The sequence below is a fragment of the Zosterops lateralis genome (assembly GCF_965231275.1).
Source record: "Zosterops lateralis genome assembly, chromosome: 3".
NCBI lineage: Eukaryota > Metazoa > Chordata > Aves > Passeriformes > Zosteropidae > Zosterops > Zosterops lateralis.
In genome coordinates this window covers 56,709,277-56,733,260 of record NC_139764.1, presented here as the reverse complement: position 1 = coordinate 56,733,260, position 23,984 = coordinate 56,709,277, and the positions used below count along the sequence as shown (strand labels likewise).

Sequence of the window (23,984 nt, the reverse complement as noted above, 5' to 3'; positions counted from 1 at the left end):
TGACATCCAAATATTCAGATTAAATTCAGTATTTAATCTAGACATGCATAACTAGATCTTTTCTCAGTCTAAGCTTTGAGGAGTTTTGGGGTATAATACATAGCCCATAATTAAAAAAAAAAAAAAAAGAAAAGTAAAGCAAGAGAAGTCTGTTAGGTGAGGTAACAAGGCAACAGGAATATTAATTATGAACACTTCATATCAATGTTTTCAGACAAAAGCAAAGCAGTTCATAACTGCTCCATTTCACAGATTTTTCATCACACATCTTGGGCTAAAGATCATGTGGATAAGGGGAGAGTAAGACCTGCAGATTCACAAAAACAGGAAGAACAAGTCTACACAAGCTTAAGTCTAGTAATTCCTTCAGGCTTAACTTCAGTATGTAGAGTTGTATCCCCAAAAACTCTATAGATTTAAGAATTCTAGAATCAAAAATCTACAGAGAATGAAGAACCTAAGTCTGAGGATACACATTATAATATTCTTCCACTTAAGAGTGTCCACAATGTCTGCAGTTAAGCACTCATGTATTTTTCATGCTAATTAGACTAGTCTGAAAGGTTATTGTTCATCAAGGCTGTTAGTTTTTATCTAGTTCTTGTCTATGATAAAATATTCAGACACATGCTTCTCTAGCATCTAAATCAGCTTTGTTTTTACTCGTCTATTTTAAACCCTCAAGAAGTCTCCCTTGCCACAGATCTGCTGTCTGCATCTTCATGTGGCTTCATCCTATAGGACGAGAAACCTACTATGATGAAATAACAACTGGAAAATCATTTGCCCTTACAAGAGTGCCGCTGGAACAGACAAAGTGGATGGTAGTGGTGTAAGTAGTCATCTTTCCATCAGCATTGATGCACACAGAGCCATTTGCATAGGTTAGAGAAACATGTCCAGGTCTTTCAATTACTAGTTCTTTGCTGGCAACACCAAGATTACTAATAGAGGTGACTTCAGAATAAGAAGCCTAGAAATAAAGAGAAGCATGTCAACAACTTTAAAAAAAATAGATACAACTAAAAAGAGACCTACTACAATACTCTTGTACACAGGTTGAGTGTTTGGAGGTAATAAAGGCATAGAGATACCTCTACATTTGTCTCCCATTCTGTATTAAAGTTTCATATATTTAACAGACAACCTCAACAACCAGGTATGGTTTCATTTTTTGTTGTTTTTATTTTTAGTACAGTAAGGTGCTTGTAGTACCTTAAAACACCCATCTGCATCTCCCAGGTTACACAGCTTAGCAATTTAGGGAGACCTATGTGCTCTGCAGCAGGTAGAATTTATTGCAGAGCTCTTCAAAACAGCATGTTTTGAAGTCTCCAGGGTGTTTTCAGCATTGACTTTAGGGATCTGCCATGCTTAACAAAGGCTAAGAACCACTAACAGAAACTGAGCACTAGAAAGACAGTAGGTGCTACTACCAAAGTCTAAAGCCATTGTCTCTTCAACTAAATGGTGTTTCCTAATTTAAGAAACTACTTTAAGTCAATAGCAGCAAAAAACTGAATATACCTCCAAAACAGCTGTCCACTGACTTCTGCCCTTTTAATTTTTTCTAACAACTCTGCATTTAGATTGACCCAATGTGCTCACTTTTTACTCCACTATCTCAAGCAGTGAAGTAATGAAGCCCTAAAGTGTATCTACATGTAAAGTAAGCAGCCTTACACAACAAGGGCTACTGCAAGCACAGGGAGTAATAATTATCTCTCAAGTGCTGTGGTGGCAATTACTGGTTTCAGTCACTAACACATCCCCTTTAAGGAGGGAAGGTATTCTCTCTGTTTTACAGAAGGAATTAGGATGGCTTGGTGAGCCTCCAGTTCAGCTTTCCCTACAGTTGTGAGCAGCAATGAAGTCGGGCAGTAGGAAATGAATCGATTCAGCCTGTCAGCTGTTATCACTTCCATGATACTTTGTTATACTTCAGGGCAATACAGAAGTAGAAGCCCTTAACAACCACCAGACTTCTTTTTTTTTTTTTTTTTAAATTTTTTATTTGCTTGGCAGCATCTACCTAATCTACTCCTCAGATCCAAAGAAGGCTCAGGGAGAGTAGGGGCACAACAAAGAATCTTTAAACAAGTTTTTTCCACTAGTTCAATCTAAAGCCAGACAAAATATCCAGGAGGACAGCCTGTTCCTAAAGAAATGTGTATTCCTAGCAGTCTCTGAGATTCTAGCAATTCATACAGAAGAGATGCAGTTTGTCTGCCTCTGAAACATGGGGCAAAAAAATCATGAGTGTCAAACATGACATTGGTACACTTGTCAAAATTAAAATTATTCTTTGAAGATGTGGACAGGAGCTCTACCATTTTGCTGTGGTTATGCAACCATTATGGTACACAGAATATCCCTCCACACAAGGAGTCAGAATTCATGTGGCTGTTTCAATCTCACTCATGTGGCAAACCAGCTCTGAGCTGGGATGGGAAGGGTACTCACAGAAACAAGCTTATATTCCATCTGACAGACAGACGCCCGCCGGTCACATCCTGGGACAGCAATCAGGGGTCGACAGACATTTATGTAGTACTTCTTGCGCTCACTTGGTCTTGAATTATCCATGGCATACCAGTTTTCACCCCTCTTCTCAGATTTTGCTAATCTGAGCAGAAAGAGAAAGTTCTGCTCTAAGAACACATATTCTTCATAGACTCTCTCTACGCTTTTTTAGTCTAAAGAAACAGAGCAAACCTAAGGTATTCCCAACTAACTTTTCCCCTTCGTTTTTAAGTGCTACAATTAGAAAGAATACTCCTGGGATACAGAACACAGTTGACAAGGTAATATGTCTTTATATGCAAAACCATCCCAAAAAGTCAGTTTACATCCTAGGAGGCAAGTCGACATACTAGAAGGATTTCAACATAATCAAGACCATCACAACAGGTGAAGTTTCTGGTGCTATCTACACAGGAAACCAACTTCAGCCAGAACACCAAAGTAGAACAGCTAAGTTACACTGCATGTTTCACTTTCCTACCTTGACAAGTCGTATTGGTCCATGGTGTTAGGATCCGTCACAAGACATTCCAGCGGAATTTCTGGACAAGCATGTTCAGTGTACCACCTGAAGTTGTAGGTATAGTTATCTTCTTTCTACAAATGAGCAGAATAGAGCTTCAGAGAGGCTTCTCTACTTCTCAGACTGATTTGTGTTGGTCTGTCCTGTTATAGATACTGTCATTGCCTGTGTCATCAAAGATGCTCTTGCCAAAAAAAAACTGCTCTTGTTCTGTTAAACTACTGCCTGCTGTGTACACAGTCCTACCGTTTGTTACTTCTCAGCCAGTTTGATTTTTTTCCAGCTAGAAATACAAGATGATCTAAAGCACTAATAATTACATGGCCCAGGGACTAGAGGAAAATGAGGTAAGAATCTGGATCCAGGTAAACGGCTCACTGTTCACTGGTTAAGAAAAGCTTTATGGCTGCAAAAAAAAAAAGTCAAATATAACAAGACTAATAACTATGTCTTTTAGTCTGCTTTATAGATACTGGATATTTCCACCCATAACACTCTGCTTGTACCAATCTAGTAGCTATTGTCAGTATTTTAGGATGGAGAGCCCTCCTTTTTTCATATAGAACTTCTTACCTGATACTCAGGCTGACCTATTCCAGCACCATGGTCACACAGAAAAGTTATAAGAGTAGAGCGCTGTGTTTTATTCACATTGTTGTATGCTGTACCATTTTTGTAGGTCAGCTGAATCAGGCCATCATAATAGGAAAGTTTGGAACTGGGCAGTCCAAGACTCCAAGACAGATCCTTACTAGAAAAGTAAGTTTTGAGAGTGAACAGAATGCAAAATTAATTGTCTCTAAGAGAAGTTTTACAAATAATAACCACATAAGTTTATACAAGACGCCATAATAAGACAAAATAATTAAATAAGGTTGATTAGACCTCAGTGAGCTGGGGTAAAAAGAACGCTGCCAAAAGGAAACTTAAAACATGAACAGACATCTGTCCTCCTTTCAAAAAGAAAGTTACATTTTGCTTAGCTATCTAGAAAACTTTAATACTCCCTTTCTCTAAAAGGGTGACAATACCGTGAAGTTCTCATTCTCCAAAGCAGAAGTCAAACTGCAGACACCCTCATCTTGGGGTCAAACTGGCCTCATCCAACTACATATGGGTAGTGAAGACTTGGCACTGCACAACAGCTCTCTGCTAGGTGTCAGCTTTGGTTCAGGAGCATTTCTTCACTCTGACTTAACATTGACTCTATCAGACCTAGCTTGATCATCTTCCTCTGAAGAAGATTTTTAGGATCTGCAGTGAACTGTCCTTGGCTAGAGGGTAACTCAGGGCCAGGCCAAGTACAGCTGCAAGTGTCTGCACTGTACCCCATCTCTGGCAGCAGGCTGGAATCTGAAATGCACAGAATATTACTTAAGACATAGTTTGTAGGAGGCAAAAGCAATGATGCTGTCAGAGTAGCAGTACACACTGGGACCACACCTGCAACAGCCCATTTAGTAAGGCAGATCATAGAATTGTTAAGGTTGGAAAAGACCTCCCAGACCATCAAGTCCAACCATCCACTTAGCACCACCACCAAATCTTTACCACTGAACCATTGCTCAAGTCCATATCCACACATTTTTGAATACTTCCAGGGATGGCAATTCCACTACTTCCTTGGGCAGCCTGCTTCAATGCTTGACAACCCTTTCCATGAAGAAAATTTCCCTACTATCTAATCTAAACCTCCACTGGCACAACCTGAGGCCACATGGTACAATATCCAAGCTCTGGGTTTCACCTCTACCTAAGGCAGCTCCCATTCATCCCAAGTGCAGTAAGCTCACATTCTTTAGGCCAGCTCTTGGAATACAGCCAGTCCACAATCTCTGGATTGTAGGTTGCCTTAATACAGCTGCAACAGTTAATCTAGAGTTTAGAAACTCTAGACTATGGCTAACAAAAGGGAGAGAAAGGGGCACATTCCATCTCACAAGTTAGCTGTAAGCAAGGTTACATATATGTGCATTTGGCTTGAAACAGCTGACAGTATAATTACTGCAAATTATATGCTAATTACCTGAATCTATTACAGGTAGCCCAGTAATTACTTTACATGCAAATTGTTCATTGTTGCGCAGGGACAACAACACATCATGCAACAAGGTAGCTTCTCTTACAGACAACAGGATTAGTTACTCACCTTTTTGTTACTTGGCAAGCTGCCGACTTTGTCTGACACTTGTTATCAGGCAGGCTGCCACAGACGCTTATGTAAAACGAGTACTCGGCAGTCTCAACCGTATAGTAACTTTTTGCCTTGGCCAGAGGTGATAAATCAAAAGAGAAGCCTAATCAGGAAGGAATAAATTTTATCAGTTCCCTTTTGTCATGGTATCTCTCACAGATTTTGATTCAGTCAGTCACATGGCTAGTTCACCTCCCCCTAAGCTAGTTCTCTGTAATTACTGTTCCAGAAACAAAATAGACAAAGTAAAAGCATCATTTCTTATTCAGAGAGATTTATAGTAAAATACACATTATATTAAAACACACATTACATCTATTTTCCTGCACTCACTAGGGGAGTATTAAGCTCATGCTGTTCTGACCTTCCGTATGCATGTACTTAAAACTGTGGGTGCTTAGCATTAGGTGGAACTCACTTTGCTCTTTAGTATCGTAAGGACTTATTTGTTGTGGCATAAGTTTTCTCCCTAATGACCTTTTGATTTGCTGAACAGAAATACATACCTGCCCGAGGATCAGACACCTGACAGTCATCTCCTTCAGTTTTAGACAGGACACAGGCAGCAGCAGTATACCAGTCAAATGCATATGAACACTCATGCTCAGCCATCAAGATTGGAGCACTTTCTAGATCACCTGGTATCACAAGAGCAACATGTTACACACATAGACAGCCAGACTGCCAACAGGAACTAGAACCCACACGTATAAAACTAATTTCTTCTCAAAAGCAGACCAAGATAACTGTTAAAGTACCTCTTTGAAAATGGCAACAAAATCACTTTTCACAAAATCTTTGAATCCTCCTCCCCAAAATAAAAGTTTACCCCAGATGTAAAGGTGCAGGGCTCCATCTGCGCCTGAGAACTATCACAATATTTGAAAAAATATCTACTTTGATATACAAAATTAGTGCTTTCCTACAAAGCAATAGCTGTATTAGCAGATAGTGCATAATCTGATCCTAACAGCCAGCACACTTGGAAGTTTCAACTTCCTCAGGCTGAGATAGAAGAACACAAATTTTCCGGGTTTTTTTTCTGAGAGACAGTTAACTAGCAAGCTTTTATAATCAACATGAACAATATTAACTTCTGCAAATGTTTCTGCCTTTCATAAATTGCCAGCAGTTTAGATACAAACCATATTTATTGGAAAACAAGGCTAAAGTATCTGATTTCAGTTCAGAACTATTCTTTCTAATCAAGACAATCTAGAGAAAGAAAGTGCTTCGTACAGCTTCCAGATATTTGTGGAGTTTTAAACACTTAAGTATACTTTAATCATGTTTGGAAGAATCTTTCAAGAGACTTATTTCAAGAGTTTTTAAAGAGTACTTGCACAAAAGCTAAACAGAACTAAATACCTGCAATTACATTGCCATCATCCCAGTAAACAAACCCCAATGCTTCAAGCTTTTGCATAGAAAGAGATGGAAGACAGAAGCACATGCTAATATCTAGCACTCATGCATGGGCTTATTAGGTGACCTTCAGTTTTTAACTGGATCAATGAACAGGGTGTGGATGTTCTCACCTGGTTTGCATATTAGAGTGATGACTGTTTGGATTTTTTCTTTTTCTTTAGAAGGACAGCTGTCTCCATCTGAATAGGTAAGTTGAATATTTTCTCCAACCTTTTTTGGAGAAGATACAAATGTTCCAAGATTCTTACTGTTGTTCTGCTTATCTGTAAAGACAGTAAATACAGAACTTCTGTTTCTCTGAAAAGAAGTGAAGCTTCTGTTAGATACTAAGACTTTCCACTTGGCTAGTTAATGAGAAAACACCATCAGGAGTTTGATTTTACCCCGCCAAATCATGCTACAAAGCCTGTGGTCCTTTATAGTTAGAAAAAAACTGCTTGCATTCTTTCTTCAAGCATCTGAGACCACAGGAGAAACATGCTCTTAACTTCTGTTTCCTCAAATAAATGAAGGCACTCAGGATAACCCCACTCGCACCAGAGGCTAAAAGAAACAATGAACCAAAAAAGCTCCAGAAACAACACCACCAACAACCCCTGACTCACCTACAGAGCAAACAGCAGCACCATCTGGACAGCTGAAAGCTCCTCCTCTCTTCCACACTTTATGGCAGACATTGATGTAGTAATGTTTCCTTCCTACCTCTGAAAAGCTACTGTCCACAGCTTCCCAGTTCTGGGCTGACTCTGAAATATAAAGGGTTGTTGAGAACAAGTCATCTGGCTAAATTGTTTCAGCATCTCCATGCCAAAATGCCTTTTATTATATAGTACCCCACATTTGTGTGATGACCTCTCCTTCGGAGAGTCCCCCAACACACAGAAGCTCTGATTCCAGCTCCATTCCTCCACCAGCTGAGATTACCACCTGCATCTGTCCCATGAAGCCATAGCTCTCAAATCCTGCCATTTTTGGTATCCCCTTTGCACAAGCCACTTGTGGAAGGTGCTGAGCCATGGTGGATGCTGAGTGGCACAAGTTGGCCAGAGAGATGGTGGATGCCCCCTCCCTGGAAGTCTCAAGGCCAGGCTGGATGAGGCTTTGAGCAAACTGATCTAATGGAAGGTGTGCCTGCCTTTGACAGAGAGTCAGGCTAGATGACCTTTAATGGTCCCTTCCAACCCAAACTGTGATTCTGTGACTTAAAACCACTTATGACGGCAGCAACCACGGCAGTCACAGACACGGCAATTTTCATAAGGTGCTCAGTCTGTCTGAAATGAGGGAAGCAAACACCAGCATCCCAGAAATTTACTAGTAACAAAAGCTGACTAATATTCAGCTAAAGAATTGCACTGGAGATGGCATGCAAACTCAGGACTGTAAAAGTAACTGAAAGTTAGTTCCTATTGGCATACCTGAACTGCGGATAAGAGGCGACAAGTCATAGTGTTTTCGCTTATCAGTAACTCTGCAAAGGAGATCTTTTTTCTCTTTAACACATGCATATTTTGTATCCCAAGTGAAAAAATAGGTGCAGTCAACTTCACCGGTGAATACTGGATTTCCTTTACCATCATTACCTAAACACGGAAAACAGATGAACAGATATGAGGTTTCTAGTGGGGAAAAGGGAAAAAAGCAAGGAGACGTGAGGACTAGCAATGAGCAAGGAAGACAAAAATTCTTTTTGCTGCAGAGGACTTGTGCTTTTGGTTTTTTACCACTGGCTAAGAAAAAAAGGCTCTTTTATACTTCCATCTTCTCAATCATCAGTGTAAATTTAGGGCTACTAGCAGGGCTACTACACAGCACATCCTGCCAGCAACCGAAATTACTGCTTAATGTAACAATATTTATTTCTTGTGCTAGCTGTGGCTCAAAGCAAGCATTCATTTGGGAATAAGGTCTACTAGCAAGCATGGGAGTCAAACCCTGAGCAGAGCTGTCACAGCCTGTTAAACTCACCTGCTGTTTCATTGCACTCGAAGTTTATGACAGTCATTCTCTGAAAGCCGGAACTACACGGAGCCCCATTCGGATAAATTAAAGTGAGATCCCCATCAGAGTATCTGAGTAAGAAGTCAGTTTTAGATAGAAATGTGAGGTCAGACAATCACACAGTGTTCTTCACATAACAGAAGTCACATTCTTGTTCATTTATTAATTGTCTCACTCCAAGGGAAAACAAATGCTAGTTCAACATCAATACTGACATTTCTACAGCAACAAAGGCTTGCATCCACTGATTTTTCTGATCACTTTTCATTAATTTCGATAGAGATTAAAGAATGCTCTAAAGCTCCCCTAGGTATGGTGGGATATCTATTCCCACTAGTTTATTGTGTGGCTGTTTCTGCAAGAGGAGGAAGTCATACCTCCTGGAAAATTACTGCAACAAATCACTCACAGATAAAACAGAAGATTGTATCTACATGAATTAATCTCTGCTTTACAATCTCATGCAAACTATTATCCCTATATGCTACTTGGGAATCAGCTTCTTCTGACACTGCTTTACATGTAAAACTTATAAAACAGAGGTCAAGAGGCAGTACAGCATAATCTGCAATTGGGACAGTGAAGTCAGTGGAAATCTTTCTGTCTAGACAATGGCCTCTGCCAACTTCATTGACTCTTCTGTTTGCTAATGCTATCCTGGTAAACTATTACAATTTTTCTAACAAAAAGTGAGCAAAAGCGCTTGCATTTTGTATCAATTGATGATTATGTGATAAGTAAGCAAGCATCAAAGCAGGAAACTAAGACAAATCAGACCAGTTAGCAGGGCTAAAGAGCATTTACACACCTTAGGGTTTGGTTTGCAAATCTTCCTGCCACTTTTTGCTGGTTATTTGAATGTTTTACTTGGCAAGATGAAATGTATCCTGTATCATCCTTGCAGTTCCCTGCAGTGGTTTCCCCACATACATTCAAGTAATAGAAATACTCGTTTTTGTCATCTTTGGCTGAATATGGTGTAACATATTCTAAATGAATAAAAAAACAGTGTTTTAGCACACATCAGGACAGACATGAAATACCAAATATCAACATCTTTTTCTGTCCGTATATAAGGAAATGCAAAACTGGTTAGTAAAAACCACAAAAAGCAAAAGAAAAATACTGAGATTACCTGAAAATTGATGAAGAGGACTTAAATCAATGGAGATATCATGTTGCTCATTAGTCAGACGACAGTTCTTACTCTCCAGGTAATCCCTGTGACAGGCATACTCAGTAACCCACTCAATTTCATACCGGCAATTTGTTTTTGCTGTAAGTTTGGGACCTGCACTCTAAAACAGAAGTGAACAGAATTTAAATTACAAGTAGACTTACTTGAAATATAATCTTTAAAGCAACAATATCACATTCCTTTAAGATCATTAACAACTACTTCACCTATAAATTACTTAAAACGTACAAACATAGTTTCTGGCCCCATAGAAAAAGGTGTTGAGAATAAATAAAACAGGTCTTATAAATGATGTGGCAAATTATTATAAGCCTAAGCAGAAGTAAAGCAGAACACATGAGCAGAAGGACAGCAGAAGTAACAGTACTTTTAAATGTACTTTTTACTTAATGTGTTGGAAAAAGCAAAGAAGTGAGCCCAAATGGCATAAGCTTGGATTGTTTGCCTCAGAGAAGTTGTCAATGCAGGAAATAGAGGTCAAATGTCCTCTGAAGGCAAAGCAGACTTTTAGACACGGGTATTTTAGCAGCTTTGATTCCCTCTGTCTAAATCAACATATAGACATTTGAGAACTCTTAAGCAAACACTTCTGTCAGACGAGTTTTCTGTAGTGATATATTTTTGCATGTCTGGGAGAAGCAGTAGTCTTGGTTTTCCTCACTTTAATGTGAAACATTAGAAATTCAAATAATTTCATAACTCTCTATTTCTGCCATCCACTGGAACAAGTGGCAGATACACAGGTATCAGGTAAGCTACAGGCACAAGTATCATCAGTAATATTACTCATACTACAGAAGTTCATAGCTACTGCAAGGTAATACAAAGTGACAGTAGACAAGAGCTGGTTCGTTTCTGCAGCACCAAGAGTGAAGTGTGGTACCTAACTAGGTCAGATGAGTGACAAAACATTAAACCAAGAATAAGCCAGACAACAGTTCCCTCTTCACTAACCTTCAACAAAAAGCATCATTATAGGAAATGGCAGATCATTAACAATTGCCCAATTCAAGGAGTGTAGGTTGCTGAAATTACCCAGCATCACATTGAAATGACTGTCACATTACATTCAAGTTAGGCTAAAACAGTGTCCTGTATGAACTAAGCTGTTGCTGAACACTAAGGATTTTAGTTAAAGTTAGAAAGAGTTCATGAGCCTGCTTAGTAAGTGACAGACTCTTGCCATGCAATGACACTTACTAGCTACCTTTTTCTCCCTGAGGAAGAACAGATAAATACAGAAACGAAATAACAGGCAACACCTAGAAGCACATCCAGCCCGACTAAGAGGAAAAGTGCTCATTAGCAAGCAAAGCTTGGTGCCAAGATGCACTTTACATTAAGCCCATCCTATGCTTAGAGAAAACCCTTGAACCTGTAAAGGGACAACCAAATTCACCAATACAAAAGACAACATGCTCCTGGGGAAATTTTATTCAAGTTCTTGTTATTTCTTAAGTTCTAGAAGACTTTAAGAGTATATCTAGAATCTCACACTCTTCACAAACTACAAGGCAGGAATACTTAATGCTCTCTTCAGATCTTAATAAAAATGAAAGATAATGCACACAAAAGTTAAAGACCAACCAGTTAACACAAAGTGAAATATTGAAGTTACCTCTTCTCCCCTCTTTGATGGGCAAACAAAAGTGATTGTCACTGCTGGATTGTGGCCTAGGCAGAAGCCTGGCCTTTCTTCATCAGTCTTGTATTCTCCCTCATAACTCAATATAAGCCTAGAAATAAAAACAACAAACCAAAAAGACAAGTAAGACACCACACTGTAAAGAAGAAGGATATTCTTGAAACGCTTGATCTTTGCTAGACACTCTGGCAGAATATATCAAGGTAGCCCTACTCCTGAAAGCAACTTTTATGGAGATCCTCATTCCTTTAATTTTATAGTTATTTTTTAAAAAATTAAAATAGTCCCAGCAAAATTACTTAACACAGTGTCTTCTGGTACCCTACTTAAGACTATGCTGAACGGCTCGTGACTCATATTGTAGCAAGAATGCAGCTGATAATCATAGGAACACAGGATAATTGCAGTTTTGCTCTCAAAACTACTGCTGGATAGCAGATGTGGCAAATGTTCTTATAACTTTTGAAAGCAATACCCAAGTTTTGCCACATTCCTGTACTTCATCATCTCTCTACATATAAACTTTCCATTCTACCCCCAGAATTAACAGCAAAATGAACTCATTGGCAAATCGATAGGAGCAAGGCAACTGGGTCAGATCAGGTGAACAGAAGTAGGAGAATAAAACAGTAATTATCTGTCAGGGAGAGAAATAGCAAGATTACTTGGATGAAAGAACAGGAAGATCACAGCTAAGCATTATTATTCTATGCAGTTTAACAGGCATAAGACAACAGCTCCCAGGGCAGTGACACTCTGGCTTCAGACGAGCCACACCTCTAGCTGGCCTCTCTGTACCTCAGGACACAGATGCCCAATCACCTTACTCCTTCTGGGGCCACCCTAATATGACAGAACACATACTGTGAATATTCCTGAAGTACCAAAGAGCTCTTCAATCCTGGCAAGGGTAAGCTTGCTTGCCTAGCACTTTTCTAGAGTACTAATAGTTGCACTTCAGTAGGAGAATAAGCTTATGCTTCCTCAGATGTAAGCTACTGCCTTGGCACAGAACACCTCAGTCGCTTGTATCATGCTGGGGATAAGCCCTGCAACAAAGGACTAACAATTTCATCTGTAAACTGAAATAAAACCCTCAACTTCACCACAGATAGGTCAGATCCTCCCTGTTAGTAATTTATTCTGCTTGTTTTTTTCAGCTGGCATCTGAAATAACAAGAGAAATCAACTGCAGAAATCAACTTGGGTGCTATTGATGCTACAGACAAGGCAAGCAGGCTCAGATGATCTGAAGCTCAGAAATATCAGTATGTTAAGTTCCCTGAGCCACATTAGCTTGTTTGAGTGCTGTTTTAACGTGGTTTTTTGTTTGTTTATGGCTTTCTTTTGTTGGTGGTAAGTTTTTGGTGGTGGGGTGGTTTTTAGGGGGCTTTTTGGTTGGTTCATTCTTTTTTTTGTTTGGGGGGTATTTTGTTGTTTTGTTGGTTTGGGGTATTTTTTCGCTTACAACACAAAAGGTACTAAACAAGACTATCATCAAGAACAGTTTCTTGCAACTCCAGCTCTACCACCACAAGGAACACCAAGTCTTGCATTGCTTATCTATTTCTGCAGTTAAGAACTCGTTAATGCAAAAAAAAAAAAAAAAAGAAAAAAAAAAAGAAAAAACCACACCCACACAAACAACAATTTAAAAAACCGCCCACAAAGGCAACATCTGGTCCTATTCTCAATTTTTAAAGTACTTCTGGGGAGTAGAGTGAGCCAAAAGCAATGCACAAACCCACAGTGAGCCAAACACATTCACCCTGTGGGCCTCAGAGAGGAGGCAGACAGGACCAAATCTTACTCTACTGCTTGTGAGCCGAGAGCACAAATCACCCCTTGCTTCTAAGAGTTTCTGCAATTCTATAAAAAAGAGTCTCTCACAACAAAGGAGAAAATTTTATCTGTTATGGCAGTACCACAGAACACCTGTCAGACTGCTCTGACAACATTTTTGAATAGTTTTCTGCTGATGTTCCAACACTGAAGAGGGATTAATGTTAAGTTTTAGGAGATTCATCTGTTACCCAGAGCATTGTTTCCAGGCCAGACAACTGAAGTGTCCACATAAGTATTACCACAAAAATCACATACCTGTCTTTGTCTTGAAGCTTCAGCTGCTCCTTTGGACGGCCAACATCATATGCCAGACCATCATGTAACAAGCAAGCAGCGCTGCCAGCAGGGCACCTTCTGGTCTCTCCACTTGAACTTCCTGGTTATAGCACATAGAAAAGAAGTTAGAGGACTCTGTTGCTAAGCCCTGCTCTACCTGAAGTACCTTGCCATTTTATCCCTTGGTTCTTCTAAAAATAGTCCTAAAAAATGGGCTACATTAGAATGTGAAACTGACAAGACAAATCTCGGAGTGCTTGTGGTAATTTATGCTGCCTTAGCTGGGGACAGCAAATTCATCCTTCCTGACAAAACAGCTGTTTCTAGTTGCTAGTACAGCTGCTGGATACACAGGGCTTTGAAAACTTCTGAATGTGTGCCAAGTATTTCTTTTTTTTTTTTCTCCCCGCAACCAAGTAACGGGTAACTCCTCCTTGCAGGGAAGGTTTTATCCCCTTTGTTTCTTATTAACCATCTAATTCAAAGCTGTCAGCAAAAGGTTTTATACTGGTGAGATGTTTAAAAAAAGACTTCTCACTAGAACTAGAAGTATTAAACCCTTAACAGAGGCACAAACCACATATTTAACTGCAGAGTAAAAATTGCAGTGGGACTATACAGCTAAATTAACCTTTTCAGCAATTTTCAAGTACATGATTTTGCTGGTTTGATTCCTTATACATAGAGCTCTCAACTGAGAGAAAAGTGCTAGCTATGCACCAATACTTAGGCAAGCACCTTAACAGTACTTTAGATGCACCTCAGGACATTCATCAGGAACTGGGCAACAACCTGGAGTCCAAAGGAACAAATTTAGAGCACAGGAAACCCTGTGACAACAATAATTGTCTTATTTGGCAGCAAACACAGATACAAGACAAGCTGAGCTCTCCCACTTAGGAAATGTGACTTAAACTGTACTAACAGTACTTGCACATCCAGAAGGGACATATCTCTGAACACCTCAATACTTGGAGAGCAGGGAGTTTTTAATAATTATCTAAGTCTTGAAATACTGATCTTTGGACATAGGACAACTTGAATGGAGACAATAGCAAAGAACCGCACTACAAGAAATTGACACACTGACAGGTGACACAAGCAACCATTCAAACCTATGTCCCTGCAGACGTTTATGAACAAGGAATCATCATCAGAATCATCCACCAGGAAGTGTCCTGAAACTTGGATGAGAGGACTCAGGTCATGTTTCTTGAGATCTCCATCAAACACATAGCAAGGAACCTAGAACAACAACAACAAAAAAATTCATGCAAACCATGCTACAAAAGTAGAGAGAAGTTATGAACAGGCATATATGAAGCCCAGTTAGTATGTGGAAAAGTTTTTTTACTTCTGGAACCTCAAAGCTAGACATGCTGATTAAAAGGAGGCATCCAAAGTTAGACTCTTTTGCTCCAGCTTTTAGAAGAGTTTTACTATAAACAACTACCCAATGCACAGAAAAGGTTCAAGAGTTATTTAAAATTCTCAGCTCCACCAACTTCCAACATTTATGCTTTACATGCCTATGAAAAACATAGGTTTATGGAGGTTGCTCAGATTAATTTGGGGTGGGGGCAGGCAATTGGAGTAAAATTGTCATGTATGTGAAGAGTAACTTCTGCATAGATAGCACATAGATTACCTCTTTCACAGGTTTAAACAAGTCTTTCTTGCAAGCCACAAAGGTCCTCCATTCAAAATAGTGCACACACTCTGTTGCTGTTACAAATTCAGGGGTACCCTATTTAAGTGAGAAAAAATAATGCTTTGAAAAATAGACTGGTTTTATTTTACATCTGTAGACATTAAGAAGTTCATTCAAGAGATTAAGAAAAACAGAATACAGCACATCACAGAACAAGGGCATACAGTTTCTCAATGGCGTTTGTTAACAGCAAGATTGTTACATAACAGCTTTGCTGGGCAACTCAGGAAGATGCAGGACACCAAATCCTTAGTCTGCATATGCACCAATATTCAACATGTGCCAGTCCTAATATGCAGTAACTGTATTCCCTCTTTTAGAAGTGCTCACTATGCCAGCTGATAACAACAGAAGCACCAGTCATAGCTACTTACTAGAAAGGAAGACACTGACAGAAATGCACATAAAAAGGTTAACACAGTGAGGCAATGCATGGTTTATCAGTTCCCTTTTATGCTACAGAAACAACTGATTAGCATCCTCTTCTGCTACAGAGAAAGAATATCCCTGACCTTAGCTGCCTATTTTTATAGGCTCATGTTATACACATTTGTGTATATTTCAGGATGGGGATTCTACCAAGGTTCAGTACTGGATGTTGAACTGAATGTCTCTCAGTGAAAACACAACAATTTTTCACTTTGCCCTCCATTACCTCCGCTAGAAGCAGTTTAGCATACTTAAACTGATTCCCTCTCTCGTTTAATGCTGCCATAAAAGGCGACAAAACAAGTTGTTCCAGACAGTATTACAAAATCCTTTTACTATGCCACGAGATGAAAAGGTATTAGAATTGAGTTAACCAAAGAAGTCTGACGATCACTATGATCTGGTGTTACAGCTGAAGTTGAGCAATAATTTTTAATTTAGTTTAAAGAGTCATCTGTGAAACAGAACAAGAAGCATTTAAGTCTCTGCTGCACTGGCACTTTGTTTGAATTGGCTGGATTTCCAAGAGGGGGGTGTGCAATAGCATTGTCAGTGCCAACGGCAGCACCAATAAATACTTCTCCCGGATACACAAATATGTGAACCAATCACAGTCTGTACTGAGCTCTCGTATCTGTTAAGTGTGTGAAAGGTGTAACTCCAAAAGCACTTTGAACTGAACTGCATGCACACAGGCCCCTAGAAACTTTTCAGGGATCTTCAATCACATTCTCACAAAAAAACTATTTCCTCAGAAGCCCAGCTGCCTATATAAGCACTGTTAGTTCAACAACGTGCAGATCAAGCCTAAGGCTTACTGTTGTCAACTATGCTGCCCCACAGCAGAGGTCAGTAATTTTCTTCAACACTGTTCTATTAAACAGTCATGGCAGGTCTACAGCTAAGGCACAGACAACAATTAAACAACAGTTTGCACTGTTACGGTACCCTGTACACTGTTGACTCATTCCTTCATTTTAAGCTAATAAAATACTACAGTGGCAATCATGTAAAACCATTAAAGACAAAAAAGAACCCATAACCAGAGCTAAGCTGCAGACCTGCAACCATTTTCTACCATGACTGAATTTTGAAAACCACAATAAATCATGACCTTAACAGCAAATGTAACTGGCTTTCTTTAAGCTACAAAGCTCAGTAATCAGTACATCCAAAAGCATAGCAAGTCCCCTTAAAAAGCAAGTCAGAACTACTTGTCATTTCTATTGAAGATAACAGCACACTATTTAGACTTACCAGTGTTTTCCCACACAGGAAGTTAATATTGCTTTGAACGTGGTGTTCACTGCCTTGCTGCAAGCAGTTACGTGTAGTGTTGAACTCCAGAAGACTTTCAGAAACTTTTTGCAAGGCTAACTCACCTAGGGTTTAAAAACGAGAAGGAGGGAAAAGGGTGTTATAAAATAACACCTTCATAGAAGCTCAACAGACAGTGTCTAGTTTCAACCACTGAGCAGCACAAGACATACCAGTCCACTTGAAGACAATACAACTGAAGATCTTTGTGGATTTTCTGATTTGGAAGATCAAATCCAAGTTAAGATAGTATTTGACATCTCTAATCACTCTTCCACTTTCTTTTTAGCAAACACTTTTTAAAATAAAAGTAAAACAGCAGGTGCTACTACAAACTAGTCACCTCCTTAGGAATAAGGAAAGCTGTTACCAACTAGTTTCAGTCACAATTCACTCCTCCCTCCTACCAGCTTCTATTTATCAGTCTCTCAGCCTTTATACCATTTATAATAATACCATCAGCACAAGATAAGAGAGTCTATCATAGAATGACTTTGCTTAGAAGGGCCCCCCCTGCAATAAGCAGGGACATCAGCTAGATTCGTTGCTCAGAGCCCTGTTCAGCTTGACCTCAAACATTGTCATGATGGGGCACCTGCAACCCCTCTGGAAACTTGTTCCGGTGCCTCACCACCACTATTATAAAGAAATTTATTCCTTATATCTAGTCTGAATCTACCCTCTTTTGGTTTAAAATTATTACCTCTTGTCCTATAACTACAGGCCCTGCTAAGTCTGTCCTCCTTTTTCTTATAAGCCTCCTTAAGCACTGGAACACTGCAATAAGGTCTCCCTATAGTCTTTTCTTCCCTAAACTAAGCAACCTCAACTCTCTCACCCTGTCTTCACAGGAGAGGTGCTCCAGCCCTGTGAACAGTTTTGTAACCCTCCTCTGGACCTGCTCCAACAGGTCCATGCCCTTCCTGTGCTGAGGACCCTAAAACTGGATGCAGTAGTCCAGGTGCAGTCTCACCAGAGGAAAAGGAGGGGCAGAATCATCTCCCTGGACCTACTGGCCACATTGCTTTTGATACAGCTGGTTTTCTGGGCTGCAGGTGCACGTTGCTGGCTCCACTTAATCTTTAATTACTTAATGAAGAACACACTGGTGCCCGTGCACTGGCACCATCTGCAGACAAACCCAGCACAGATCCACTGCCTCAGTGCAAATCCCCTGCATCTCCCATCCCCTTTAACACAGCTCACATGCTGCATGAAAAGTAGGGTCAGTGCTTTGTCACTGCATACTGCTCTCCTCCCCAGCACTTGATGTAAAGGGGAAAGGTGAAACACATTTCAAATCATGACGAGCACCAGCTCAGGCCACTGAAACGTTCCTACTCAAGCCCATTTTGGTTAATATTAAACACCAACCACTTTTAGATCTTACATGCTAACTCCAGCCTAGTTTGGTTGGTTTTGGGTTTTTTTTGAGAAGTAGATTTTAATTCTCCAACAAGTTTGGTTTGAACTACAGAAAATGCTATAAAGTGTGAGCATGGATCAGCTTCCCCCCTTCCATTTTAGTTTATGCCTATACTAGGGAGAAAGCAAGTCAAATCTGTAATCATTGCAGATAGCAGCTTTGCACCTAGGCCAAATGCTGTTTCATTTTAAAAAACAACACTTGTAGGAACTTTGCCCAACCTGTCCCTTCCTTCCTCACAGCAAGCAAAACTACACTGCACCCATGTAATATAGCCCAGAGAACAGAAGAGGAGCAGAAGTCAAAAAACTGGGCAGAAAGATGATACATGTGGTTTGTGCCTTTTTTATTTCCTGTGTTATCGAAAGGCCATCTTCAGGTTCTACAGCTTCCAGCACTGATGCTAACCAAAGTGCCATGCAGCTCTCTTAAACCTAAGAGCTACATACTGATTTGAGAGCAAGAGTGTTACTTATCACATGATTGCTTAGAAGATACTGTCAAGGTGTCCTCTTTTCTTCCACAGATTAGCAGAAGGAAGCCAACACAACTTTCTAGGCAAGAGATGTATATAGTAACAATATGCACATGACATAAAACCTTTCCAGTTATAAATGTATACAGCTACAAGCCCCCATTTAGCAGGGAACTTATGGCAGCACCATCTGAGGACTTAGTGCTCTCTAAGGAGTAGCTTCTCTCTGTGCTAAAAAAAGTATATTGGGTTGAAGGCACTTGTGAGCTGATTCCAATTTTCTCAGTTAAAGTAATATTCAAGAAAAAACAAGTTCAGCCAGTATATCTTGTTTACTACAGGCCAACACGTACGCTCTCTTCCCCCTTGCATGCTTACAATTAACTTGGGAACTTGCTAAAAGTTTTAGTAAGAGTGGCACATGCCTTATCACACCCTTGCTCACAGGGCAAGGAATATTAACCCCGCACATGATCAGCTTCCTTCCAGAGCTGCAACCACTTTTACTGTAACATCAAACTCCCTCTACAATCATCACTCATGTTTCCTCATAACTTCAGAGATATGTTGCTTCCACAAAGCAACACGCTACAAATCAGCTAGTACTGTTCACAAAAATTAGCACCAAATACTTCATACTACACAGTTGCACTAAATCAGTATCAAAGGCACTGCCCACAACACTTTCTGCTCATTGACTCCATCTGTTCAGCTACTCAGCAGGGAAAAGGCAACCATGGAAGATATCTAATCAGTTGTCCAGAAGAAAATGGCATTTAGGTGGCAGCTATCATTTCACGTCCACTCATCCTACAGTAGCTGGACAAAGTGCACATTTCACCATCAGGTTAAGAGGTACTTAAAGTAGTATCTCCATTTTCTGGGAGCAGTCCAAGTACATGGCACATGAGTCACTAGGTATCATGGTATGTTAAAAAGTTAAATAACTACCATGTCGTTTCCATCCTCACTGATGTTTGTGAACTAAACATTTGCCTACCCCTGAAAATTTCTAGGATTAATCAATAAAAGCGCAGAGGAGAGGCCGTTGGTGTCTTCATGCAAACTCTAGTACATCACTGACACACAGCTAAGATTAGCCACAAGGCTTTCCTGGGATACAGACTGATTATTGACCCAGAGCACATGGCCTTAACACCCCTCAAAGCTGGGAGCAACAAACAGTCTAACACCTGAGGTCCCTTGCACAGCTAATATTTAAAAAACAAAACAATTGTTTCCAATGGTTTTTGGGTTGGTTTGTTTTGGGTTTTTTTTGTTTTTGTTTTTGTCTTTTTTTTTTTTTTTCTGAAAGAATGAAGAAGAGAACTGATTAAGCCCATATTTGAAGAAAGCTTACAATTTAACAGTTGATAAATTGCCCTTCTTCCCCCAAATAAAGGTCCTTCATCTGCCAACAGCTTTGGCACACAGGTAACCTCATGTCATCTGGATTGCTTGAAGACAAGTATGTGGTTTAGCTGGTTTAGGTAACCAGGAGTCTACACCTGCCTAGACCTAGATCAGAGACATTCCTCTTTTCTCACTAGGAGTGATTTTTTTTTTTTTTTATTTTAAACAAATGAGCTTGATTACTCGTTAGCATGATCTAAACTCAGTGTGATGGTGATGAAGCTCCAAGACATTTAGAAGCACGAGCAAGAACAAAACTTGGACAATTTGACCAGCAGAACAAAGCAAAATTCAATGACAGTGTTAACTGCTCACCTTGATTTCTCACTTTATTGAAGGGTATTGAAAAACACATCCCACTCGAACAAGATTCATGGCTTAACCCTTGAAAGTCACTTCAAACTGCCTCAGCAAGACCAGAGTATATCCGTTGCTAAATCCTCTTCCACTTAGTAGCACAGAGGCACTTGGAAACTCAAGGTTTGCATACAGAGGAATATTTGATACTGCTCAGTCATCACCCAGCTCTTTTCTCCCTTCCTCTCTCCACAAGCAGTGTGGAACAAAACCTACAAAAGCCTCTAGTTTCTCACACTTCCCTGGGAAGAACAGACTTCCTCAATCTCCCTCCACCTGCCACATTCCAGTCTCACCCAGAGCAGCATGTTAAAACAGACGCTCAGATGCTGCTTTCTTTTATAATCCACAGGCAACTGAAGCCTCAACAGCATATGAGCTGGAAATAAAAATGTGTTTCATTCCTAAAATGTAAAACAAGAATAACAGCATCAAGTGCTCTAACATGCCATACTCCTCAGAGAAGATGCTACACTACATGCAGTTGCAGTTTGAATACAAACGCAATCTAACCAGTCATCCCAGAGAACTCTGGAGCCTGAATATACCTTTATTCATACACTCAGTGATTCTGTAAGCCTGGTCCCAACATTAACAGTTTGTTTGAAAAGCACTTATTGGCCATAGACTGAAACTAAAGTATCTCTACTGTTAAGAGAGAGGTGTGGGGAGAATGGAAGCTGACTAACTTCTGTGCATTGGCATACAAATGAGAAACACCTTCCTCCTCATCATATTCTGGTGGGTCAAGCCCAAGCAACTCAATGAAAACTCATAGGTTCTTCTAGAGCTGTCTGCCAATGGCTGGCAAGATTGGCAAGCATGTTAAATCAGACTTCAGATCTGCAGATACTATGAAGCAGTCTGAAGAGCTACCACTCTTTAAGAATGCTATTACTTTATTCTCTTAGACGTTACAGTCAACTATGAGAAAGCCTCTTGAACAGTACTCATATATTATTGTTTTGTTAGCCAAAACACAAAAGCAACCTTGAAAGTGACAAACATCCATGAAAATAAATAAGATGAACTGAAAAAATACTGTTCAGAGCACAAGGTGCTTCTGACTGATGAAATCATGTATATGTGTACAGGAATACACCAGTTTCATATTTAGATCAGCATGCACAAGTCCGCCTCTCCTCAGAATACCAAGGATATCTGTGAACTGCTGAAGCTGTCACCAGATTTGACAAGTGCAACCACAACCAGAGAACTGCATGTAATTAACTTCTTTTCTGTGTGGAACAACTTGAAGATGACACCCCAGACACTTAGCAATACTCCCAAGATTGCATTACAGAGAGTAACCTGCCTCTGAACAAAGACCTGATATTATACCAGGCTAGGCTGAGGATACTTCAGAGCTGTAACTCAAGCTCTATCCTGTGTTCAGTATTTACCAAGTTGTGCACAGCCCATATCCTGCCACAGGTAGATGCACTTATTCTACTGGAGGTAGCTTTGCATATTTTCACACTAGATTACAGTTAACGAGAGCATAAGATACATTTCACTGTCCCATAAAGGCATTATCTACAATCAGATCATGTTTTAACAAATCTCCCTAGTAAATCTGCAACAAAACAAAGTTTCACATAGTTCCACAAAGGGTGGGGGGGAAATCTTTGTTTACACATCAAACTTTGCAATAGTTGTAAGACTATCTATTAACATGGCTTTGAACTACCTACAAGACACTTGTTTACTTACCTACAGACACATGGGTATTCTTCTTGATGTTATGTGCACAGACTGCACTTGTCCTTCCACACTCTTCAACACCAGAACAGAAATTTATTTTATAAAGCACCTCTTTGTCTGTGTCAATTGCTTCCCAAGTGTAACTGAAAAGACAAAAATGCCTGTCAGTTGATATTCAAGTTGTCTGCATATCATCTAGATACCAGTCCCTGAAATAACCAAGTTTAAGAGCACCACTAACTTAAATTCCTATTCATGTTCTGTACTTGTAAATACCAGAAATACTTGCTAATTTGTTGAATAAAAGCAAAACAGATTTAACCACTTGTGGAATATAACATTGACTCCATTTTTCCCTTTCTTGAACATCCAATTATCCATTCTTCCCCATCAAACCTCTGTAAAAGCCACCCTAAGGATCATCACCTGTGATATGTTATCCTTGACAGCCTGATAAATTTCTCAGACATCTTTGGCGAGCTGGACACTTACTTCACCTCAGTGTTCTGCCCAACAACAGTGGCAGATGTGCTAAATCTAAATGGAATAGAGCAGTAGAGCCACTCAGCTTCAGGGTCAAAATCAGGGCTGAGAGTCTTACAGTATTCAGACCAAAAGATGCTAACAGTGCTTTTTAGGGCCTAGCTGCACCTTTAAGCATTATATACATGTCAAAAGCTGGCAACCAAGCAGAGCATCCTCAAGGCACTCAGTGAAAGATCACACTACCTAGCTACAGGCATATCAGAAAGCCAGCTGTCTAAAAACTGGAAAAGGAATATGAAGCTCAGGTTAAATATAACCAGGAATAAAACCAAGTAACAGCAGAAAAAAAATCAAATGCAGCACAGTTCAGAGGCAGAGCAAGGATTCCTTCCCCTCACAGCAGGCAGTATGACTGCAGTGAAATGTGGTCAGTGGCATGACACAGCACTGCTCAGCTTTGAGGCAGGCCCAGGTCATCTAGTTTAGAGCCAGGAGCTCTTTAGACAGCCTGGCTTACTATCAGCGTGCTTTGGCCAAGCTCTGTTAAAAAAGCACAACTCAATAAACGTCTGCTGTCACCTTGGCTCAGCTACCCCTCTTCTGGCATTGGCAGCAGCCTGCATCCTCTGGACACTTGATTTTTGCAACATAACAGATTCCCCAGCTGCCCTTCTATTCCAAGTGGAAACTTCAGTAGGATTAATACAAACTCATCCACACATCAGAAAACTGAGGACACTACAGTGACTTTCTAGGCATTACTGTTATTTAGAACTTACACAAAATTTAGTGCGCCTATTTGACCCATAGAAACATTTGTCTTAATGTACAATTCTCAGCTGATAAGAAGCTTCACCCATCAGGTTTGTTTGCCTTAGTCTCTAGGTCGTATGTGTTGCGCCACTCAGCATTATCATACTCCAGATCCCCCCAGGAGAAACCATTCCTGTTCAGCTCTGAACTCTAGTCCATGGATGAGAAAGAGGCAGCAGCAGTTCAGCTACTTTATTCTTTATTTTAAATCCTATGAGAA

At 40.0% G+C, this 23,984-nt stretch overlaps 1 protein-coding gene across 1 annotated transcript in view; it reads right to left on the bottom strand.

Moving 5' to 3' along the window:
* Nucleotides 1-23,984, bottom strand: part of IGF2R (insulin like growth factor 2 receptor) — a gene marked incomplete at its 5' end in the record, with an annotated part of 57,632 nt that overhangs the window by 27,328 nt on the left and 6,320 nt on the right. The window contains 18 exons of the mRNA XM_083856138.1: nt 794-973; nt 2,464-2,626; nt 3,005-3,120; nt 3,620-3,797; nt 5,196-5,343; nt 5,747-5,878; nt 6,779-6,931; nt 7,274-7,414; nt 8,087-8,251; nt 8,637-8,740; nt 9,478-9,658; nt 9,805-9,967; nt 11,486-11,603; nt 13,613-13,733; nt 14,749-14,878; nt 15,282-15,380; nt 17,031-17,155; nt 22,475-22,608. Coding sequence (XP_083712264.1) covers nt 794-973; nt 2,464-2,626; nt 3,005-3,120; nt 3,620-3,797; nt 5,196-5,343; nt 5,747-5,878; nt 6,779-6,931; nt 7,274-7,414; nt 8,087-8,251; nt 8,637-8,740; nt 9,478-9,658; nt 9,805-9,967; nt 11,486-11,603; nt 13,613-13,733; nt 14,749-14,878; nt 15,282-15,380; nt 17,031-17,155; nt 22,475-22,608 — 2,551 coding nt within the window. The remainder of the gene's footprint in view (nt 1-793; nt 974-2,463; nt 2,627-3,004; nt 3,121-3,619; nt 3,798-5,195; nt 5,344-5,746; nt 5,879-6,778; nt 6,932-7,273; nt 7,415-8,086; nt 8,252-8,636; nt 8,741-9,477; nt 9,659-9,804; nt 9,968-11,485; nt 11,604-13,612; nt 13,734-14,748; nt 14,879-15,281; nt 15,381-17,030; nt 17,156-22,474; nt 22,609-23,984) is intronic.